Here is a 22,055-nt window from a genome sequence, read left to right as displayed (position 1 = left end):
AGTATTTTTGAGCACCTACCATGTGGAAGGAACTGTTCTAAGGCCTGAGATGGTGATTACAAAAGACCTAGCCCTACTTTCATGGGCTTTAAAATCTAAAGTGGAGACAAATGTTAAACAAAATGGTCACAGAAGTCATCATTTAACTACAACTGTGGTGGTACTATCATGAAGACAAAGAAGAAAACAGGGAACAACTGTGTAGACCGGAAACAACAGAATGTTGTCATGAGAGTGGAATGTGAAATTCACCATCCCTGATCATAACAGCAGTCAACATGTAAGGGGGATGGGGAAGCCAGTCGAACTGGGGTCATCAGATTTCAGTCCGGGTATTGAATGGGACATCATATAATGCCAATGTCCTGTTGTTGGTCAGATGCGTCCACATGGACACTGAAGTTACCCACGGTGAAAAGAAAGACAATGAGCCAGATGAGGAAGGAAGGGCTTTGCCCATGGCAAGGTTTAGGAACCTGGAGGACCTGAGATCATGTAGCTTACAAGCTGTGAGGCAGAATCAGGAATCAGATAAAGGTTTTCTGGCTTCCGGTCCAGAGTAACTTCTGCTTCTGTTACTCTCTGAGAGCAGCTCTCTGCAGAAGGAAAAGTGATCAAGGTAAATTCTAAGGATGGGGAAGAGGAGAGCGACAGAGGCTTAGCATCAGTGAAGGTATCCTGGCCTGGCTGGCAGTGGGGACGGGTGGGTGGGGGATGGGGGGGATGGGGGGGCCCACGGTGAAGTTGCCTCAGCCCCCTTGACCTCCTTCTAGATTTGCAGGTGCTCTGTCTACAATCTGGGTAAGTGGATGATCACTCACATTGTCTATGACTTGTGCATGGTGATAGATACATCCCCGGTTGCAAACTAAGTTTAAAAAATGCTTTTTTCATGGGGGCAGGAGTGTTTGGGACAGAGAGCAACAGATCACTGAAACTGCAAACGGAATAATCTGACCCTAAAAAGTAACTCGGGATCAGTGGGAAGGGGGGATTTTTGTGGCACGTGACATCATTTGATATTTACCCTTTTGTATTGGCTACACGTTTCGTTCTCTTTGAATGTTGTATTAGTTTGCTGGGGCGGGGGGAGGGGGGGGAGGGGTACATAATGAAGTTCCACAGACTGGGTGGCTTAAACAACAGAGACTTATTTTCTCACAGTTCTGGAGGCTGGAAGTTCCAAATCTGGATGTTGGTAAACCTGTTTCCTTCTGGGCGTTCTCTCCTTGGCTTGCAGAGCGTTATCTCTATGTGTCTTTGCCTTCATCTCCTTTTCTTACGAGGACACGGGTCTTACTGGATTAGGGCCCACACCCTAATGGCTTCATTTTAAAATGGCTTCATTTTAAATGCCTTATCTTCAAATATGGTCATCTTCTGAGGTACAGGGGCATTGAGTCTATAGCATGTAAATTTGGGGGCAGGGGACTCAATTCAGCCCATAACAGATGAAATTTTATTTTATTTTTAAAAAATATTTATTTATTGAGAGAGAGAGAGAGAGACCATAAAAGCACTCCACTGAGAGCACAGAGTCTGTAGTGGGGCTCGATCTCACCAACTGTGAGATCATAACCTGAGCTGAAATCAGTAGTCAGAAGCTTAACTGACTGAGCCACCCAGGCACCCCAACAGGTGACAATTTTAGAAGATGCACTATAGATAAGTTGCACACAGTGATTGCCTCTATGGCAGGACAGGAAGCCTGGGAAGGCATGGGAAGATTTCTCTTTAGTTGTACAATTTTTTTGTATAATTTGAGTGTTGTTACTACAGATATTCATGACGTCATCAGAAACAAGAGAACGAGTGCACGTGTATTGCACATCCTTGCCCTCAGCACCTATTTGTTGACTAAAACGAACATAAACACCGTGTGCCAGTCCACGGTGCCTTTGGAATTTGGATCCACTTGAAAGTCCTTGATTAGTACAGGAGTGGTGCCTGCCAAGGTTTTCCTTCTGTAACTTATCTTGAATAAGCTAGCCTTTCCCCCAACAGATTGCAAACTCCAGTGGGCCTGGGCAAGGACACCCTCACCATTTTATCCCCGGGACCTCGTGCAGACTTGGTGCTCAAAAAATACACCGTATGGGGGCGCCTGGGTGGCGCAGTCGGTTAAGCGTCCGACTTCAGCCAGGTCACGATCTTGCGGTCCGTGAGTTTGAGCCCCGCATCAGGCTCTGGGCTGATGGCTCAGAGCCTGGAGCCTGTTTCCGATTCTGTGTCTCCCTCTCTCTCTGCTCCTCCCCCGTTCATGCTCTGTCTCTCTCTGTCCCAAAAATAAATAAACGTTGAAAAAAAAATTAAAAAAAAAAAATACACCGTATGAATGAATGCATCAGTGACTCCAATGAGCAGAACATCTTCGGGGAATGAGGTTCTTTCCACAGAAAGTGGCAGGGAGGAGCATGCAGGGTGGGGGGGGGGGTCTATGCTTTGAATAATTTACTGAACTAAATCAAGATAAGGTTTAAGCAGAAGCCACTTACCCTAATTTTCCCTATTCCCTGTTCTTTGGGGAAAAAAGAGGAAGATTCTGCTTTGTTTTGGGTTCTTTGAAAATAACCCCCCGCAACCCTATTGCTTTTCCATATTTTGGAAAGAGAGGTAGCTAGGAGACAGTGGCATGCACCCTAAGCAGATTTCTTTCTCTGATCCATCCACCCAAATTCCCTTTTCTGCCTCCCGGTATACCTCCAATGCCCATCTGTGACCCAGCACTGCCTCTCACCTCTTGTTGTAGGTCTGGGGTTTTCAGGAAAGAACTTAGCCTCTTTGTTTCCTCTCAGAGGGCGCTAGACCGCTCTCCCGTCTGAGAGTCTGTAAGAGGGACAGAAAAACGTGGCTGCTGTGTCCTCTCAGGCACGCTGGGACCTCCACCTTCCTGAAGGCATGGTAGTGCCCAGGAAGACTAGGTCAAGTTGAAAGCAGAGTTCAGATGATGTTGAGCGCTGAGCTGCGAATTAGAACGAATGAATGATGAGATTAGCCTCTCTGGCTCTCATGCGGGCCTGAGGTTGTCCCGGGAAGTGGACTTCGCAGGCGGGGGCCCCTGTAGGCTCAGGCCTGCCTCTCACTGCGGCCTTTGGTACAAAGTACACCAACCACCTCTGGTGCTCTTTCCACACTAGTGCTTCCTGCTGAGTCTGGAGGCCCCCTCCGGACCTACCTCCACTTGGCTCCATCCAGACTGGGAGGTGACCAGATGCCTGTATCACTGAATCCCCACAGAGGCGGTATATTTTTGTTAAAAGCTACAAAATGTTTATGGTCTCAAGAGTGAGCTACAATGTATCACATACGCAGTTTTAGAATTGACGGAAGGACACAGAGGTCAAAGGCGAATGTCATCTCTGCCCTTAGCTGTAAAAGATAGGAGTTGAAGATAGACTTATGTTCTCACCGCAGAAGGCTTTATTTTGCGAGCTTTATCCTTCAAGATATGACAGAACAGCAAAAGCAAATTCTGCATGAGTACTATTCAAATGACCAAATACCAAAATTAGGACCAGAAGAAGAGGGGGTTAGGACTACAGGAAGGTTAAAAATGGATAACTGACATCACTACAGCTAATGTAATTAGATTACAGAATGCACAATACCGCTAGACTCTCCTACCTGCTTGAAGGCAGGAACCAAGTTCTTATCACTTTGTCTTCTGCTCGTATCTAACATGATGTTTAGCCCGTAAAGTAAATCTTCCACAAATTTTTTTTTTAACGTTTATTTATTTTTGAGATGGAGAGAGACAGAGCATGAACAGGGGAGGGTCAGAGAGAGAGGGAGACACAGAATCTGAAACAGGCTCCAGGCTCTGAGCTGTCAGCACAGAGCCCGCCGCAGGGCTCGAACCCATGGACTGCGAGATCATGACCTGAGCCACCCAGGCCCCCCGAATCTTCCACAAATTTTAATGCAATTGTAATTATGTGAATTGTATCCTACGTGCAGAGCTGGGCAGTCTGAGATCTCTGAGTGTGATCTCTGACCTCTGTTTGGGGAAATGCCAGACACTGTGATTGATGGCCTTGGAACTTCAGGCGCCAAAAAGTAAAGTTTAAAAGAAATCAGGAAACATAGTTGGCTTCCAGACTATATTTATAATCGGGGCCGAGTGGCTAGCTCTGGAAAGTCTATTTCATTGGATAGCTGAGGGGAATCAAGAAATTCAAACGGCAGGCAACTTTTAAAAACACTTTAAAAGAAATAGCAAATACCAATGTTCATTTAGCATGGATCAGTTGTACCTTAATTCATACTAGCCCAGTGGAGGTTTGGTATAGGCAAGAGATATCTCTTCTGAGAGAATTCGGAAAAATGATGGTCCATTTAAAAATAGTTCATTATTGTGAATAAAACAACTTCCTTCAGGCTTTACGTCACAGAAATCAGGCATGGCTATTAAAAGGAAGACAAATGTCTGGAAAAAAGATCCTAACGGGTCACTTCTTGGAAACAAAGCTTCATCAGTACGGAAATGGGGACAATGTTCCAGGATTAGGTGTGTTACTAAAAGCAAGGAATATAGTAATTAAGTTAAAAGGGAAGAAGTATAAGCAAGTATGGGATTCATTTCCAATGGAAATACTGTTCAAATGGTGCGCAGGGTCAGCTGGATTCAATTTTGGGCTTCAGTGTTGTGGATCTGTTTCTTTCCCACACCCTTGCGTGATTCATACAAGTTTTGAATGATAGGCACCTAGCAACTTTTCCTTTGATTCCTGAAGATGCGTGTTTGTCTCCATCTGCATTTTACCTGCTCGTCAATTACTGTAGCATAAGGAAGACGATGTGGATTCTGTAAAGTAAAGAAGTGACGAGCCAGCTTCAGGCCCAGAGCTATCAAACCTGGTTCTCAGAATCCACGTTCTCAAGTCTGGCTCTTTGTTTAGCGAAAGAAAAACAATCAATAGGGTGGCTGGAGGGAGACACTTCCCCGTCTTCACTGAAGACTGGTGAGCAGTCAGGCTATTCCAGTGGACCCTGTTGAGAAGTTTGTGAACAACTGAAAAGTTTATCTGACGGCTGACCCGTTGTGACATTTGGCATCGAGTGTCTGATTCTGCAAGTGAGGGGATTAATTTGGGAGCTGTGAGTTTCCTCGTGTGGAAAAGGAGCATGTGTTCCTTCTACTCGGTTATTATATGAAAATCAGGGGCGCCTGGGTGGCGCAGTCGGTTAAGCGTCCGACTTCAGCCAGGTCACGATCTCACGGTCCGTGAGTTCGAGCCCCGCGTCGGGCTCTGGGCTGATGGCTCAGAGCCTGGAGCCTGTTTCCGATTCTGTGTCTCCCTCTCTCTCTGCCCCTCCCCCGTTCATGCTCTGTCTCTCTCTGTCCCAAAAATAAATAAACGTTGAAAAAAAAAAATTAAAAAAAAAAAATAAATAAAAAAAAAAAGAAAATCAATAACCCCAACCACATCTAAATCAGAGGGAGAGTCCTCTGCTCAACAAAGTTAACATCTTTCTTTCTTCCTTTTCCTTCCTTATAATTTTGCTATACTTCTTTGGTTGCCTGTGTGTGCGTGTGTGTGTGCGTGTGTGTGCGCGAAGCCTAAAGGCTTGGGCTTTTACTAACTGTATGCCTTTAATTTTTATCTGATATACTTCTGTCATAAAACCATGTCTTGTCCTTTCTGTCCCTGTACAAAGCAGATGCACCACAGATGTTCATCGACTCTGGTCCTTCTTCTAATAACAGTGATGGGAAATCCGGTGGGGTTGGGGAGGGGGGTTGGGGAAAGAATGTGTTGTTTTCAGGAATAACTGCTCTGTAAATCAAGTGCCAGCTAATTACCCCCTGGGTCCCAGGCTTTCACTGGGGCCTTCTAAAACACACACAACTAAAGAGAAGGCAGGACACCATTAGCACTACATAATTCGAGCAAACAGTAAATGTGTTTACCCTGCCTGGCTCCTGACCACCTGCCTTTCCATCCCACAAGGCAGGTATCTATATATAGGCTCTCCTTGTTTGTTCCTGCAGAGAGTGAACCTTTCCTTTAGACCTCACCATCTGCGAATCTGAGAGAAGCTTGGGCCTTCCCAGCATGGGTCTCCTCTTCCTTCGGCTACTGGTGCTCCTGCCTCTAGGGAAGGCTGCGCCGCACCGGGATGGCCGCCAGAGTCCCACTTCTGTTTCCCCCGCCCTCCTAGAAAGGAGTCGCAGAGAGCTGCCCGTGGGCAACCACGAGGAAGCTGAGGAGAAGCCGGATCTTTTCGTTGCAGTGCCACACCTGATAGGTGCCGGGGAAGGCCAGAGGCAGAGGGAGAAGATGCTGTCCAGGTTTGGCAGGTTCTGGAAGAAGCCCGAGCGAGAAGCGCCCCCATCCCGGGACTCGGTCAGTGGGCCCTTCCTGTCTGGGACCCGGGCCCTCGCCCAGCCCAGAGACGGGATGCAAATGGAGAAATCTCCTCTTCGGGAAGAAGCCAAGAGATTCTGGCACCACTTCATGTTCAGAACGGGCCCAGCTTCTCAGGGGATCATCCTGCCCATCAAAAGCCATGAAGTACATCAGGAGACGTGTAGGACAGTGCCCTTCAGCCAGGTATCTGTTCTGGAGGGGGCGGGGGGGATCGGAGCTTGCAAGAAAGGGGCAGGCAACTGGGACAGGTGGAAAGGAGGAGGGAAGGCTGCCAGGGCCTCACCTGACTCCCAGATTTGGCCCTTGGGCATTCATCAGAGGTATTGGCAAAGTATGATCATGCTCCCCAGATTTCCTTCCAACTTGCCATGGTTTCTTGGTATTCTGGAAACTCTGTAAGAATGACACGATGGTGTTGCCAATCTCAGTAACCATTCATATTGATCGCACAGACCTTTTTTTTTAATGGGCTCTTTATTTTTATGCTGGCGGGGATCAATCCAGGGAGATAAGTAGGACTGGACCCTCGGTTAGGAAAAGTGGGAACTTAGAGAAGTAACCAGAGCTGGTCTCCAGCTGTTCCCCTAACACTCTTTTGGGATGCAGATGAGCGCTCAACTCCGCCCACAGATAAGGTGGGAAACACTGGACTCCTCCCCAAACCCTCTCATTCATACTATCTCAGTCTTAATCCCCGTGTATTTCACACCAAACTACTTGATAGGCAGTCAGGCAGAAGTGGCCACATGGTTTCTAACGTTACCGCAGCAAAAAATGATTTAACGGATTTTCTCATAAGCTTTCAAACAACCGATATCAGCGTGAAGTCACATTTGCTGCCCTCAGAAGCAACACCTCCTGCTTCGTGTTGTGTTGGCTGATTTGTGGTTATTATGATTGATTCTGCACTGTTGAGACAAAGGGGCATTCTCCTTATCCGCTGCTTCCGGTCAGTCCTGGCAAGCCCCACACTCCAAATGTTACATGAAATCGAGAAACTGCATCAAGCCCTTAAACATGACGATACTGCACCAAAAGCAACGCAGGGTAGAGTAAAATTTTACGGTCCAATAATGCTACCCAATTAAGCAGGCAGTATTATAAGGTAATTGACTGTGTCAGGCAGTTAAGTATTCTGCCTGAAAAGGCACGGATATGTAGCAGTAAGTCCATTATCAGATAATAACGACGGCTTTGTTGGCCACGTGCAATTACAAAATTGCTCCTAAGAATTGTGCAGTCAGATTTCCTTTGAAAGTCTCATTTTAAATTCTAGGGCTAATTAAATTAAAATTCAGGTGTTTGACCCGTATACCTTACAGGGCACATAAAGCCAGGCGAATGGGGTTCGAGGAGGCAAAGGTGATGTTAGATGGGGTTAGAGGAGGCAAAGGATGATTTGCAGACATAGATGCCGTCACGTGGCCACGTGCAACTTCGTAGGTTTGAATGTACCACAGGCACTGCAGAATAGAATTAATGATGTTCTGGTCTGTTCTATGAACAACCGAACCAACACGGATGGAGAGTCTATTGGGCGTAATGCATTGTGAGAAGTAGAAAGATAAGGCACATTGCTTATATGGGAAGTTAGCCATTAGAGTTTTTTCAACTGGTAACATCCAATTAGACAAAATTCCTTAAAGTTTGACATTTAAGATGCAAAGCATTTTCTTTTTAACTTAGGGATTTCCTAAAGGCTAATGTATCAATATACTCAACACAAGAAATTTAGTTACGGTGGCTTTATACTTTTGTAGATTTTTTAATGTTTATTTTTGAGAGAGAGAGAAAGAGAGAGAGAGAGAGACTGAGAGTGGGGGAAGGACAGAGAAAGGGAGGCAGAGGATCTGAAGGAGGCTCTGTGCTGACAGCAGAGAGCCTGATGCAGGGCTCGAACTCACAGACTGTAAGATCATGACCTGAGCCCAAGTCAGAACGCTTAACTGACTGAGGCACCCGGGTGCCCCTGCCCTTATAGATTAACCATCACTTGGATATTGTAAAATATCCAAAATTGGAAAGTTTTTGACATTTTAGTCTGAATTATCTTCAGGCTTACAGTCTATCGCTTCTGTATCGCGGATGTTAATGAGGTGACTCATGATAACTTAATGGAGATGTGTTTGCCTTTTAGACGATCACCCATGAAGACTGTGAGAAAGTAGTCGTACAGAACAACCTCTGCTTTGGGAAATGTGGGTCTGTTCGTTTTCCTGGAGCTGCGCAGCACCCCCACACGTTCTGTTCCCACTGCTCGCCTGCCAAGTTCACCACGATGCACTTGCAGCTGAACTGCACTGGCCTTTCCCCCGTGGTCAAGGTGGTGATGCTGGTGGAGGAGTGCCAGTGCAAGACGAAGACCGAGCATGAGCATGAACCCCTCCTCCAGGCAGGCTCCCAGGAGGAGTTCCATGCGCAGGATCCCTTCATCCCAGGATTTTCCACTTAAAAAGAGATCCCACTAGGACCTTTGAAAAGCAAAACCACGATAGTAAAGGTGCTGGTTATTCAGTTTGCAACTGGTTAGTGGGTGCATACTATTTTAAGGGAAAGGAGGTTTAAAAAGTAGTGAGATAGAACAATCTCGAGGAACTGGTATTCATCTAGTTATTGGTACCTATTCGGGTTCTAGTCTTGGCTCTGCCACGCTGGCAGGAAGGTGTTAAGGACTTGTAGAAGCTTTCTGCACCTTGAGGGCTTCATCTCTATATGACGGACTTGAACCGTCCATTCAAGAGGTTTGCCAGAGGCCTTTCCTCTACTGAGAGTCCATGATCTTGTGTCTTCCAGTTCTGGTAAAAGCCCTCCATCCGAAGTAGGAAAAGAAAGAAGGTTGACCATAAAAATTCGCTGCTTGAATAGCTTGTCAAAGCACCACCAGAAACACATACGTAGTGTTTGTGGGAAAGATTCTTCATACTTGTAGGCAGATTTTGCATCTCAGACGGAGTTTTATTTTTCTTCTTCTATCAAATGCATATTTTAGTTCCATAGATTTAAGGAGTAGCTTGCTTGGCTGCCTCTTTATTTTCAATACTCCCCATACAAAGTTCTTAATGTCAGGTCTCTGGCTTTGAAGAAGGAAGAGCAATGTTACTTTTAGTGGTTTACGTAGGGACATGGAACAATCATTGGTAGCTATGCAAGTACCTAAATTACGGGGAAATAAAAATATACAACCAGTACCAGGCTTAAAGGTCAATCCAGAGATGCTAATGAAAGTAACCAAGGAATTCCAGTAGACGGCAAATTAAATAAACGGCAAAGGATTAAAAATGGAAAGAGTTTACTGGTGAAATCCTTTATCCACATGCATTTAGGATTAGGTAGTAAGTTAAAGTTCTGTGTCTGGATGACTGTTTTTTTTGTTTTGTTTTGGTTTTGGGGGGGTTTTGCTGCTGTATAAAAACTTCATATTATAAATTTTGTTCTGTAAATGCCACACTGGCAATTTCTGAAAATATTCTGAGTATTTTGATGTATTAAATTTTAGTGTGTGACGCATTCTGGGAAAGCTCGTGGCATTCAATCATCTTAAATGTTATCCTTAATGGTTTTTTTCTGTCCCATTATTTAAGGGCGCTATCTGGAGATTACCTGCATAGGAGCATTTCTGAAATGGCGTCAGGGGCTAATGACAATGGCTCAAGCGTTTTTTCTGACACTTAGTGATTCCATTTCTCCTTTGGTATTTATTTGTATACATACCGTGTACGGACCTGGCATTCCGTAGTCGTATTTCTTTTCCTATAATCATTCTTTTAAAAACTCATCTTCAAATTATTTCAATTATTTGAATCCTATTACTTTCAGTACACACACGAAAAAAGCGTTTCCTAGAATATTGATTTTTTTTAAAAAGAAACCAATCTACATTTTAATTCTAGTTCTCTTTAGTCACACCATGTAACCTGGTGTTTCAAAGACGCGGATGCATTTATATTTAGTGTATATTCTACATTAAAGTGGTAGAATATGTGGTCTACGGATACACATGTGGCATTTACATCAGAATATATTACACCCTTCGGTGGTCAAAGACAGCCTAATTGGCCAAGATATGGTCATAAGGATGAAACTGTTAAGCATTAATGATATCCCAGCTGGTCAATATATTTTTGGTGCCAAAAGCTATTGAGCAGCTGTCTGGTTTGCAATTGCCTAACCCTGATTATGTAAACCTATCTCTGCCAATTGGACTGTCCTTCTCCTCCTTACTCGCTTGCAAATCCCTTTTATTTATCCTTGCAAATAGACTCTCAAGCCCAGGCCCCAAGCAATCATCAGTCTTATTCAAACTCTGCTCTGCTCTTCCCTCGTGTGAATTCAAGAGGAGACAGCGGATGGTGGTATCAGAGCTTACGTTCAGAGTCATAGCGTGAACCTCATGAAGTTGGCCGCATTCGTCCGTTTTTACTGGGAAAAACAAAACAAAACAACGCAGTTCTCAGTGGCTCAACAGAACACATGGGAGCATAGGCAACCCAGAGGAAACACACAAATATCAAACATCTTAAGTGCCAGATACTATGCTGGGTCTCTTGCATAAATTATAAATTATGCAATTTATGTAATACGTAGATACATGTATTATACAATCCTCACAAAAATCTTATGAGGTGGCTAAATACCCTATTTTACAGGTAAGGAAAATAAGCCTTAATAAGTTGAAGCAACTAGGGGCGCCTGGGGGCTCAGTCGGTTAAGTTTCCGACTTCAGCCTAGGTCATGATCTCCTGGTTTGTGGGTTCGAGCCCATGTCAGGCTCTGGGCTGACAGCTCGGAGCCTGGAGCCTGCCTCGGATTCTGTGTCTCCCTCTCTCTCTCTGCTCCTCCCCCACACGCTCTCCCTCTCTCTCTCTCACACACAAATAAATAAACATTAAAAAAATTTTTTTTAAAAATTGAAGCGACTAGCCTAAGGTCATTTGGATCATATTCTCTATTTGTATTAAAATATGATTAAAATATGTACTCATTCATTGCCCATCAGTTTAGATTGATCTCTTTAAGGTCTCTTGCCTATAGGCCCCACAGCTCATTTCTTTTACCTCTTGCCCAGCTCTCATATTTGAAGGACATTGATGTTAACCACTTGAGAGAGAAATCATCCCTAGATCAGGTTCTCAGCCAAGCACTGCCCTAACTTGAGAGGTGGTCATGGTAACTCCCTCCTCAATCTTGGTTTCATTTTCTGCCCAGAAAAAATGAGGGTGATGATAGTTACTTCATAATTATTGTGATGATCAAGTGTAGGTAGCAACACATCAGAGAGCTTTAGGTCCTGTAAAACTCTAAGGTTTTAGTTCACTCTTCTCCATTCAGATGTTCTTTCTTTCTTTCTTTCCTTCTTTCTTTCTTTCTAATTGTTTTGAGAAATTTAAACACATAGAAAAGCACAAAGAATATTACAGCAAGCACTCAAATTCTCACCACCAGAATATTTAACATTTTGCCATCTCATGCTTGTTTATTTTTGCTAAAGAAGTAAACCATTTCACATATAAGCACCCCCCCAACCACCATGCTGTCTTATCCACCACACCCCTGACTCCTCAAGAACCACCCCCCCCAAGATTCTCATTTCTACTTCCAATATCCTGTTCTATTTTTGCAAAGGTACATATACATCCATAAATAATAAATAGCATTATTTTTCTATATATGTTCCTTTATTCAGCAGGTATGTATGTGTCTACCAGCTGTATGCAAGATACAGGTCTGAGTGCTGTGACTGTAGCAAGAAAATAAGTCAGACAAGATCCCTGCTCCCGTAGAGCTTGTAGTCTAGTTGAGGGAGACAAGTAGCTTGAGAATCAGGCAGTTCATTAGCGAATCAACCACAGAGGCAAAGTATCAGGTGGCTGTAAGTGGTAGGCAAAGAATTAACATAGGGAAGTGTGCTAGAGGTTAGCTACCTTAGGCTGAATAGCCCCTGAAAGGGTGCCATGAAATCTGTGAGGTGTTAATTACACGTGCGGTATCCTGTATGAATTGTTCTACAGCGACTTTTCCTCCACACAGGGTTCTGCCTGGTTTTCACAACCGTTTTTAAAGGTTTTTTTTTTTTTGTTTTGTTTTTTAATGTGTATCTTATGTTGATTCTAGAAACTTGGCATTAAGTATCCCCTAAAGAGAGTGGTTAACGTAGCTGGGATAACTTATTTTTTCCAGGTACATAGTCTCTTTAAACTGTCAACGTAACTCCTGGTTAAGGAAGTCGTGCATCTTCTTAATTTTTACAAGGAATTTATTCTATGCAAGACCCCGAGATAAGCAAAGATTAAGACACTTTTCCCATTGCCCTGGAGCTTACGACATAGTAGCAGGGATAATATGTGTAAATTATAAGGCAATAATGATAGTAATGATAATGAGAGCTACCCATTATTGAGCCCTTACTATGTGTTCCAGTGCTTTCTATTCCTTATGTCCCTGAAATAGACATTTTATACACACTTTTTTTTTTTTTTTTTTTTGACAAGGAGAGCGTCAGAAAGCTTCATTCATTCAATCCACCAACACTTATAGTTGTCTGTGATGACCCTGATCACTGTGCTGGGTACAAAGAATATGAATAAAGGAATGCATGATTATGTGACTATGATTCCTGACCGTAAAAAGTTTACAGTCCGGGAACAAGTAAATAAATGCATTTCCTTCTGCAAAGCTAGAGTAATGATCTTCCTACCACGTCCCCACCCCCAAATTGAAACTCCACATTCTCGGTGAAGCCTTCCTTAAGCCCTAGACAAAGTCAGCTTTGCCTCTTGCACAATTGCACGGTGCCTTATACCTTCACGTCTCAGCACGTGTTTCAGTTTATAATTATACCATTGTTTGTGTCATCATCAGTCAATCATAAGCTCCATGAGAACAGAGATAATACTGGGTTTCTTTTACCATTATAATCAATGCCTAGGAAAGTCTCCAGCACATAGTAGGTACTCAATAAATATTTTTTTGTCTGCCTAAAAGAAACATTATCAATAGATGCCATATGTTGAAGGTATATCATGTATCAGACACGGGGCCAACCACTTCATATATGTCCTTTCATTTAACCCACATGAAACTCTGCGAGGTAGGGAGTACTGTATCATGTTGTGAATGAAGATGCTGAGGCTCATATAAGTAACTCTCCTAAAGCAGCCCTACTGAAGAGTAGCAGAAGGTGAATGACTCCAAAGTCCCAGATCTTTCCTACTATGCTATGGTGTCTCAAGGTAACAAAGATCAAAAATACAACATTTGTGTATTTATATATGCACATATATACACATGCACATATATACACATATACATATATACATGTATGCATAGACTATATACACATACACATACATACCGAGTTAAATTCCTGATTCATCCACTAGTCTATTCCTTTTCTGATTCCCAGAGCCCATTATCCATGCCTGTCTTAAGACACTTAATCAATGAGGATGCTTTCAACTCAGGTACCAGAAAATACAACTCAGAATGTATTAAATTATAAAGGGATTTAGTATTTCACTAACAAGAAGCATGGAAGGCAGCTAGTTTCCTGGTCGGTCAAGTTGGAAAGTCTACCATTCTGTCAAGGATGTGGATTCCTTCCATTTTTCTTTGTCACTCTTAGTGTGTCCTCCACAAGCTAAAACTATTCTCAGTCACAACATGGCTGCTGCAGTTCCAGACATCACGTTTCATCACTCACGCACCAATGTCTATAGTAGACAAAAGGGATTATCTCCCACTTTGCATCCCTTCCAAGCTGAATAAAATCGGTTACACTGAGGATATTTAAACAATGGAATAAAACCTTTGCTCTGACAGCAAGGAATAAAGAGAAAATGACCCTCAAGTAGACAGCAGTGTCTGTCTTTTGCCACTTTTTAACTTATGTTGTAATTATTTATTTACTTATCCTTACTTCTAAATTGTAAACTCCCTAATAACAAGTTATGTATACTTTACATCTTTGTTACCCCTCTGTTTCTGATATAATGTTCTATGTTTAATATAGTATATTATTTTAATATATTTTAAATACGTTGAGAAACTATTTTATATATATTACATACTTATATTTTAGTATTTGTATAAGTGCATATACATATAAACATGAGCATATACATACAAGTAAAGTGTATAATTTTAATCTTTTATGTGAGATAAATGCTCAGTACATGTTAGCTAGAGGAATAGATTTTGGGAGCTGCTCTTGAAAAAATATGTAGGTATAGATACTGTGGGGAGTTCTAATGACAGCTAACAAGTTTTAAGAACATATATGGTAGGCAATAGGGAGTTTTTGAAGGATTCTTATGGGTTTAAAATAGTCACTCCAGAGGGGCTCATGAGCCCCCTGAAAGGTTGCAGCCATGGACATTCTTCAGGGGAGAAGGTCCAGAATTCCAGTGAGCTTCCCAAAGAGTTCCATGAGCCAGAAACCTTCACGGTGGGTATGACGAATTGGAATGGAAAGAAAGCACGGAGGGCTTCTAGAAACGCTGGACAAGAAACCGTGGGAAGCATGTGCACAAACCTCATCCAACTAGAACTCAGGAAAGTCAGGTTTCCATCTTAAGAACAGAGGATGAATCTTAAATACACGTCAGTGGGTCCTCCTCACCTGGCTTCAGAGAAAGCTCAGATTCAGGAGCTTGCAGTGGTGACATGTGTGACTAATAATACCTTAGCAATGGCACGGACTTTCCTGTAATACTAGTTTTCCAAAGCCAGGCCCCAATTATCCACCCACATTTCCAGGAGACAGCTCAGATTGTCATTTAGTCCCTGCCTCCCCCTGACTCGTTTTGTTCCTATTCCTTTCCTCCAAAAGAAACAATCACCACTGATCCACCTGTGGGTGGAGACTCGGGTTAATATTTTTCAAAGAAATGATCACAACTTCCTCTTGTCTACCAGCTAAGGGAAACACACCCCTTTACGTCCAATATTTAAAGAACAAGAATTTCGAGTAAGCACTGTTTTGTAAGTCACAATTCTATTACTAAAAGGAACCCTGCATCCTGCCCAAACCTCAGGCAAGAAATAGGTGAAAATTGAAATGGATAGATTTCACATCTTGCACCAGCTCAAGTAAGACACTCAAATGATGCCCTCTTCGGGGGACCTGGGATCCACAGGATTTAGTAGTGTCTTTGCATATAAGGGAATAATATTCTGGAGATTTTCAGGACTATAGGAACACAGCGAGAACCTATAAATGAAGAGGTTCCTGAATATGTAGATATCACACAAAGAGACTGTCTTCCCCCATTCTTCTGCTTGTCTGCAAATGAGCTTATAAGCCCAGACACAGCTCTAAGGAAAACTGGAAAACAGGTGGAATTTTCTTTGGTGTCTACTTTTCCTCCTTTCTGCCTATGATCTCTCTTTCTCTCTCTCTCTCTCTCTCTCTCTCTCTCTCTCATCTTCACTTCAGGGTATTCAAATGATCTACAATTGACCAGAGCTCCTAATTCATGTCCATTCATCCATCGAGGCTGTCAATGTATTCATCCAACTAACATCTATTTAGAACCTATTAAGTGTAGGGCACTCTGCTGACCCCCCAGGGTATCAAGATGGCTATGAGAGTTTCCTGCACTTGAGACAGAATTTACCTGGCTGGAGAGTTTGGGCTTCAGCTTAACTTTGGCTTGTGTGTTACAAGGATCTATGAACTTCTAAAATATAGAAATTCTGTTCCAGTGGGTGGTGGTAGGGGTCGGGGACAGCAGGCAATAGTTTATATATATAAAAGTATATTTATTCATTTTGAAAGACAGAATATGAGTGCGGGGGAGGGCAGAGAGAGAGGGAGAGAGAGAATCCCAAGCAGGCTCACGCTGTCAGTGCAGAGCCCAGAGTGGGGCTGGAACTCATGACCCGGGAGATCATGACCTGAGCCGAAACCAAGAGTCGGATGCTCAACTGACTGAGCCACCCAGGGGCCCCACTGTTGCTATAAATATTTTTAAAGCTACACAGGTGGTTTTGCCAGCAGGCCAGATCATGACGAGGTGGGAGTCACTGAAGAATTCTGGTCACAGGAAGTCTGTGCATTTGCTCAGATCTCTTCCAGACGGAGAACATTACGCTGTTCTCCCAGCCCTTCTTCTAAGTTCTTTAAATTTCATTTCTGTGCAACTCATGAGTCATATGGCTCTGGTCCAGTTAACAAAGTCTCATTTGTTGCTCAGAGGAAATAGAGGTGTTTAATTGAGTTGGTTTTTCTCCCCCCAAATAAATTGCTCTTTTTATCACATACCTATTGTACTTCTTCCTTCATTAGCATTTCGCACTATAACTCGATAACTCCTACATATCAGAGCTTACTTCTGGTGCTCACAGGCAATGCTTTCTTGGTTCCACACCTAAGGAGTAGGATTCATTGGATTTGAGATAATATCGGAAATCTGCATTTTAACATTTTTTCGTTATAAAAATTTCAGGAGTTCAAAAATACAGAAACGTTGAAAAAGTACCAAGAATACCTCCATCACTTCCACTTTAACTCAACAGTTGTTGATGTTTTTGTCTTATTTGTTTTACCTTTCAGTTTGTACAGATGTGTGTGTATGTGTATTCACTCCATAGTTTTAGACCGTTGAACCATATGAAAGTAAATTGCAGATATTATGACCTGTGTGGCTCACTTGGTTAAGTGTCTGACTTTGGCTCAGGCCATGATCTCACGGTTCGAGAGTTCGAGCCCTGCATTGGGTTCTCTGCTGTCAGCGCAGAGCCTGCTTGGGATCCTCTGTCTCCCTCCCTCTCTCTGCCCCTCCCCCATGCCTTTCTCTCACTCTCTCTTTCTCTCTCAGAAACAAAATAAACATTAAAAAAAAAAAAAAGAAGAATGAGCATATTCCTACACAGTAAGGAGAATATCATCACTGCTAAGAAAATTAAAAGTGTTTTCAAAATATCACCCAGTCGTTTGTACTTTAACAAACACCTTCCGGATGTAGTTCTCTGTGTCAAAATTATAGACGTGGAAGCTTCAGACATTACTGTAGGCTAATAGAGGATGCCTTTGGGGAGCAAGCAGGACTTATGGGACATGCAAATAGGTCTGGAGTTAGTTCTGAGAGTTCACAAATCAGGGCAGACAAAAGTGTCTCATCTTGCCAGGATGTTTATTCTACTAGACACAGAGTCTACGAGAAGCCAGACAGGTCATACAGCTGCGGGAATGAACCTCCACACACTAATTTTAACTAGAAGGAAGCTGAAGTATTCTTTCCTGCCCTGGGAAACTGCAAAAAAAAGAAAAGAAAAATTCCTCTTGCTCTCGTTTTTACAATAGAAAGTTGCATGGCGAGTGTACAAAAAGGCATCTAAAGCATTAATGACGCACCTAGTTTAGAGGATAAGATTTGCCTCGGTGGAAATGATCAGCTGAATGATTCCCTGCTGTGACTAAAGAGTTAAAATTGTGGCTCTGCATCCTGCTTCGGGAGAGGATCATGGGAGTTGTAGTGTGATACTTTTCCGTGCTTTCCAACGCTGTCTCCATGAAACAGCATCAGCTGCGGCAGCACACGGTGTCAGTTTAACATGATCTTTGAATATTTACACGGTGCCTGTAAAAGACTTCATGATGACGGTTGGTGATTCCTGTGGCAATGAATGACAGCACAAACGTGATCAGATTGCTTTAGAAAAGAGTCTCTCAGAAGGCTGGCTTTCACAGATCCAGGCCTGGATCCCAAGTATGAGCTTGGGAGTGACATTTTTCCTTGTTAGGGTTACAGTGAAAGTTACTCCTTGACTGGGCACCTGGGTAGCTCAGTCCGACTTCAGCTCAGGTCATGATCTCAGGGTTCCTGAGTTCGAGCCCCACACCGGGCTCTGCACTGACAGCACGGAGCCTGCTTCAGATCCTCTGTCTCCATCTCTGCCCCTCCCCAGCTCACACATGCTCTGCCTCAAAAATCAATATTTTTAAAAAATTTACTTTTTTTTTAAAAAAGGGAGCAAAGAAACAAAGATATCAAGAGAAATTAAGTGTGTGTGTGTGTGTGTGTGTGCATCTTTGAGTTTGGTGGGCATCGTTATGCAAAGCAGCACAGGTATTTAATAAACTCAAGAGGTGGCTAGTGCATTCTAAGTAGCTGGTCAATTTTTCATCATTGCTTCCAGTGAATTCCTCAGTTATGTGTTTGCTTCCCCCATGCTGTTCTTCATCATGACCCTCTGAGCCTCTGGAATTTTCTCAGGCATCTTTATTTAGTGTTGCCAACCTCATTTTTACCAGCTAAGCCTGAGGAGGCTTCCTGCTGTGGCACCACAGGGTGTCAAAGGATGAAATGTCAAGTGGCCTCCTTTTTTTTTTAATCTACTGCATGGAGACACCATGAACCCAAAGCAGATCTGTTGAGTTAGCATATTCAGAAACCAACTCAAGTTAATTCTCCATAGTATTTTAGAGCCCTAAGATATAGCAGAAAGTGCTATTTTTATTACCTCTGGCACCTGGGTTTTTCGAGAAGGATTCAGGTTATTTTATTTCCCTGGTCAACGTTACCACCACATGAGCCATGTGCACTGTCTCTTTCAGAGTCTTCGTCTCCTTTCCTGGTGCTGAACATGCCCCTCTGTCCTTTCCCTTTCTGAGAGCTCAGCACCTCTTGAAGCTGGAGGCCGCTGAATTTTGCTTCCCAGTTTCCCTTCTCTCCCCTTCAAAATATCCCTTTTGTGGGGTGCCTGGGTGGCTCAGTTGGTTAAGCATCCGACTCTTGATTTCAGCTCAGGTCATGATCTCACGGTTTGTGAGTTCAAGCCATGTGCTGTCAGCTTAGAGCTTGCTTGGGATTCTCTCTCTCTCTCTTTTTCAAAATAAATAAAATTTAAAAAATGCTGCAAAATATCCTACTTGCTCCCCCTCTGGCTCTTCTTCCGTTTCTGACTTTGAGAATTAAGTAACTATTTCTTCTCCTACCAAAGAGAAATCTCCTATTTAGACTCTTGATTTTACTGGCACCCCGGCCCCACACTTTATTTAAGCTCTAAATCCTTTTCATTTTTTTCATTTTTTTCATTGTGTTTATTTAGTAATCTCTACACCCGATGTGGGGCTCGAACTCATGACCTTGGGATCAAGAGTCACATGTTCTTTTGACTGAACCAACCAGGCGCCCCTAAACTCTGAATTCTAACTTGTCTTCTTCTTCTCTCTTTTTATGTCTTGGAGACAAACCCAGTTTTCTGCCCCCCTCCACCCATCTCTTTTGCTCTTGTCTTTATAATAATAAAATCTCTCAATGAAAATCTCAATCTCTCATCTTCATGCAATGAGGTCAGCATCATCAAAATGACCCTATTTTTAATTTTTTTTTTTCCAACGTTTTTTATTTATTTTTGGGACAGAGAGAGACAGAGCATGAATGGGGGAGGGGCAGAGAGAGAGGGAGACACAGAATCGGAAACAGGCTCCAGTCTCCGAGCCATTAGCCCAGAGCCTGACGCGGGGCTCGAACTCACGGACCGCGAGATCGTGACCTGGCTGAAGTCGGACGCTTAACCGACTGCGCCACCCAGGCGCCCCAAAATGACCCTATTTTTAATATGCTCTTTACGTTGAACTAGGGCAGAACTTCTCATCACCTTTCTAGACCCGTTTTACTTCTCTCTTGGATCTCTGTTAAGCCCAGTTACCTTAGCTGTTTTCTAAAAAAACACACTACTCACAAAAATGGATTTTAAAAGCACATTCTTCTTCTGCTTTCTACCTCAGTCCACGTTTCTCTGAAAGATGAGGGATCAGGGTGACCCACTCAAAGCACCACTTCCCCTCGTGTTGGAAGAATCCACGTGTGAAACTGCTGAGTCTCGTTGCTGACAATGGCAGCTATTTGACTGCCATTGACACAGAAAAGGAGACCTCTTTCCTGAAGAGCCCTGACTTTTGAGCTCTGACAATGGACAGCTTTCATTATCAAATGGGTTGAATCTGAATCTGAAACTGAATCAGCTCAAGACTGCCAGGGACAAGCCCGTAGCCTGACAAAAATCAGATTTCTTGCCTTTCCAGGAGGGAGGGCCCTTCAAAGAAGTGCCATTAGACAAGTAGGAGGGGCGAGCTCAGTGTCAGTGGGTTTTCACTGGAGGATTTTGAAGATGGTCTAAGGGAAGCAGGGATCAGTTTGAGATTGGTTTTTGTTTTGAGGTGGGATTAGGAAAAGAGGGAATTCGTTAGGAATTGGGTGCTGTCATGAGGTGAAGGTGGCCAAGAAATTGGGTGTCTCTAATAATAGACGAAAATAGCAAGTGGTCTGGGGCATTACCGGTCAGTAATCACCCAAAGAGGGGATCATTATAGTAATTTGCATCCACCGCATGACCTTGGCAGAAACGGTGTTTGTTATTAACTTTGCAGCTGGCTTTACCTGTGTCTCTCCTCCCAGCTTAATTAGTGGCTGGGCTTCTTCTCTCTTGTCAGGCCAAGTTGATTTTCATTCTTTTAATTCCAAATACATTTTAACTCTTGCAGCGTCCTGGATTCTAAATTCACTGAACCTTCACCAGGATATGTTTTCACACTGGCACTTAACCAACCGTAAGAATTTCGAGTTCATCTTGATTTAACGTAACAGAAACCTCTAGCACGAACACCAAGTGACCCTAAAAAGTTGAGATGAAGCCATGTGGCTTCGCTAATAGGTTCCAGTTTGGGACGTGTAGAACTTTTTCGAATGTTCTACCATTCTGCATTTTGATGATGCCACGGCACTCACGAATAAAGTCTGTCCAGGTTATCTTACTCCAAAAGCTTATTGGCTTCTCGTTGGAAACAGCATGGAATTTGAAGCTCACCATGATTTGACTCTGTTCTACCTTTCCATTCTCTTCTCTATCTTTCCATGCATTTTACGTTTGAGCCACACCAGGTGGATCACTGTACTTTCGCATCTCCGCGCCTTTGCATACACTTTCCCTTTCAACGGAGGGATCCTTTGTCCTGGTCGAAATCCTATTCTTATTTGGTTGATATAAGAACCTTTCTCCAAGAAGCCACTCCTAAGCCACTTTGGGACGTGTAGACACTACCAGCTGCTTCTTTAGCATTCCCATAGCACTTTGCTTGTAACTCTGCTTGGCATTGCTTTTGTTCTATCTCCTAAGCACGTGATGGTTTTTAGAGTTATCTTTGATACTTGAAAAAAAAGTAGGTTTATTTTACCTACTCTGTATCCTACAGCAAATTCTTAACTTGGTTTTCGTGACTTCACTGGAGGTATGGGAAGGTGGGACAGCTTCTGGAACTTTATTTATAAATATATATGTACATGTTTCTATGATTACGTGTGTGTGTGTGTGTGTGGGCATGCACTCTGTTGGGAAGAGGGTCCATGGCTTTCATTAGATGCTCAAAGGGATGTGTAACCCAAAAGAGGTGAAGAACAACTATTCGAATATTAGACTATTCTGGAATGGGCACCGTGCCACTCAAACAGATGGGGGAGATGACTATAAGCAACCAAGAAATCATGAATGTGCATCAAATGTGGGTGCTTAGGGCATGGTACCCAGCTGGGCAGGTGGAGAACGCCATCCACCCAAAGCTGCCAAGGGCTATTAGCCAGTGTTGATTAAACTCTGGACTGCGCTTGCACTGACTTTTGGAAATTGCAGTCAAATCCAGTCCTCCCCAGTCACGGCACAGAAGCCAGGAGTTGGCTGAGTTTA

General features: G+C 43.2%; 1 protein-coding gene across 1 annotated transcript; it reads left to right on the top strand.

The window, feature by feature from the left end:
- The first annotated feature begins 5,754 nt into the window (after nt 1–5,754).
- CER1 (cerberus 1, DAN family BMP antagonist) lies at nt 5,755–9,878 on the top strand. Its single transcript, XM_025914430.2, has 2 exons — nt 5,755–6,554; nt 8,509–9,878. Exons 1-2 carry the CDS (start codon nt 6,057–6,059, stop codon nt 8,821–8,823), a joined length of 813 nt encoding a protein of 270 aa, XP_025770215.1. The 5' UTR covers nt 5,755–6,056; the 3' UTR covers nt 8,824–9,878.
- Nucleotides 9,879–22,055: the final 12,177 nt, after the last annotated feature.

This window comes from Puma concolor, chromosome D4 (assembly GCF_028749965.1).
Source record: "Puma concolor isolate L17-30 chromosome D4, mPumCon1.1.hap2, whole genome shotgun sequence".
Taxonomy (NCBI): domain Eukaryota; kingdom Metazoa; phylum Chordata; class Mammalia; order Carnivora; family Felidae; genus Puma; species Puma concolor.
Note: the sequence above shows the minus strand (reverse complement) of the source record. Positions and strands in the feature narration are given on the sequence as shown.

Coding starts and splice junctions, on each gene's coding strand:
- CER1 (XM_025914430.2), top strand. CDS start 6,057: ATGGGTCTCCTCTTCCTTCGGCTACTGGTGCTCCTGCCTCTAGGGAAG. Junction 6,555..8,508: donor GGACAGTGCCCTTCAGCCAG/GTATCTGTTCTG, acceptor TTTGCCTTTTAG/ACGATCACCCATGAAGACTG.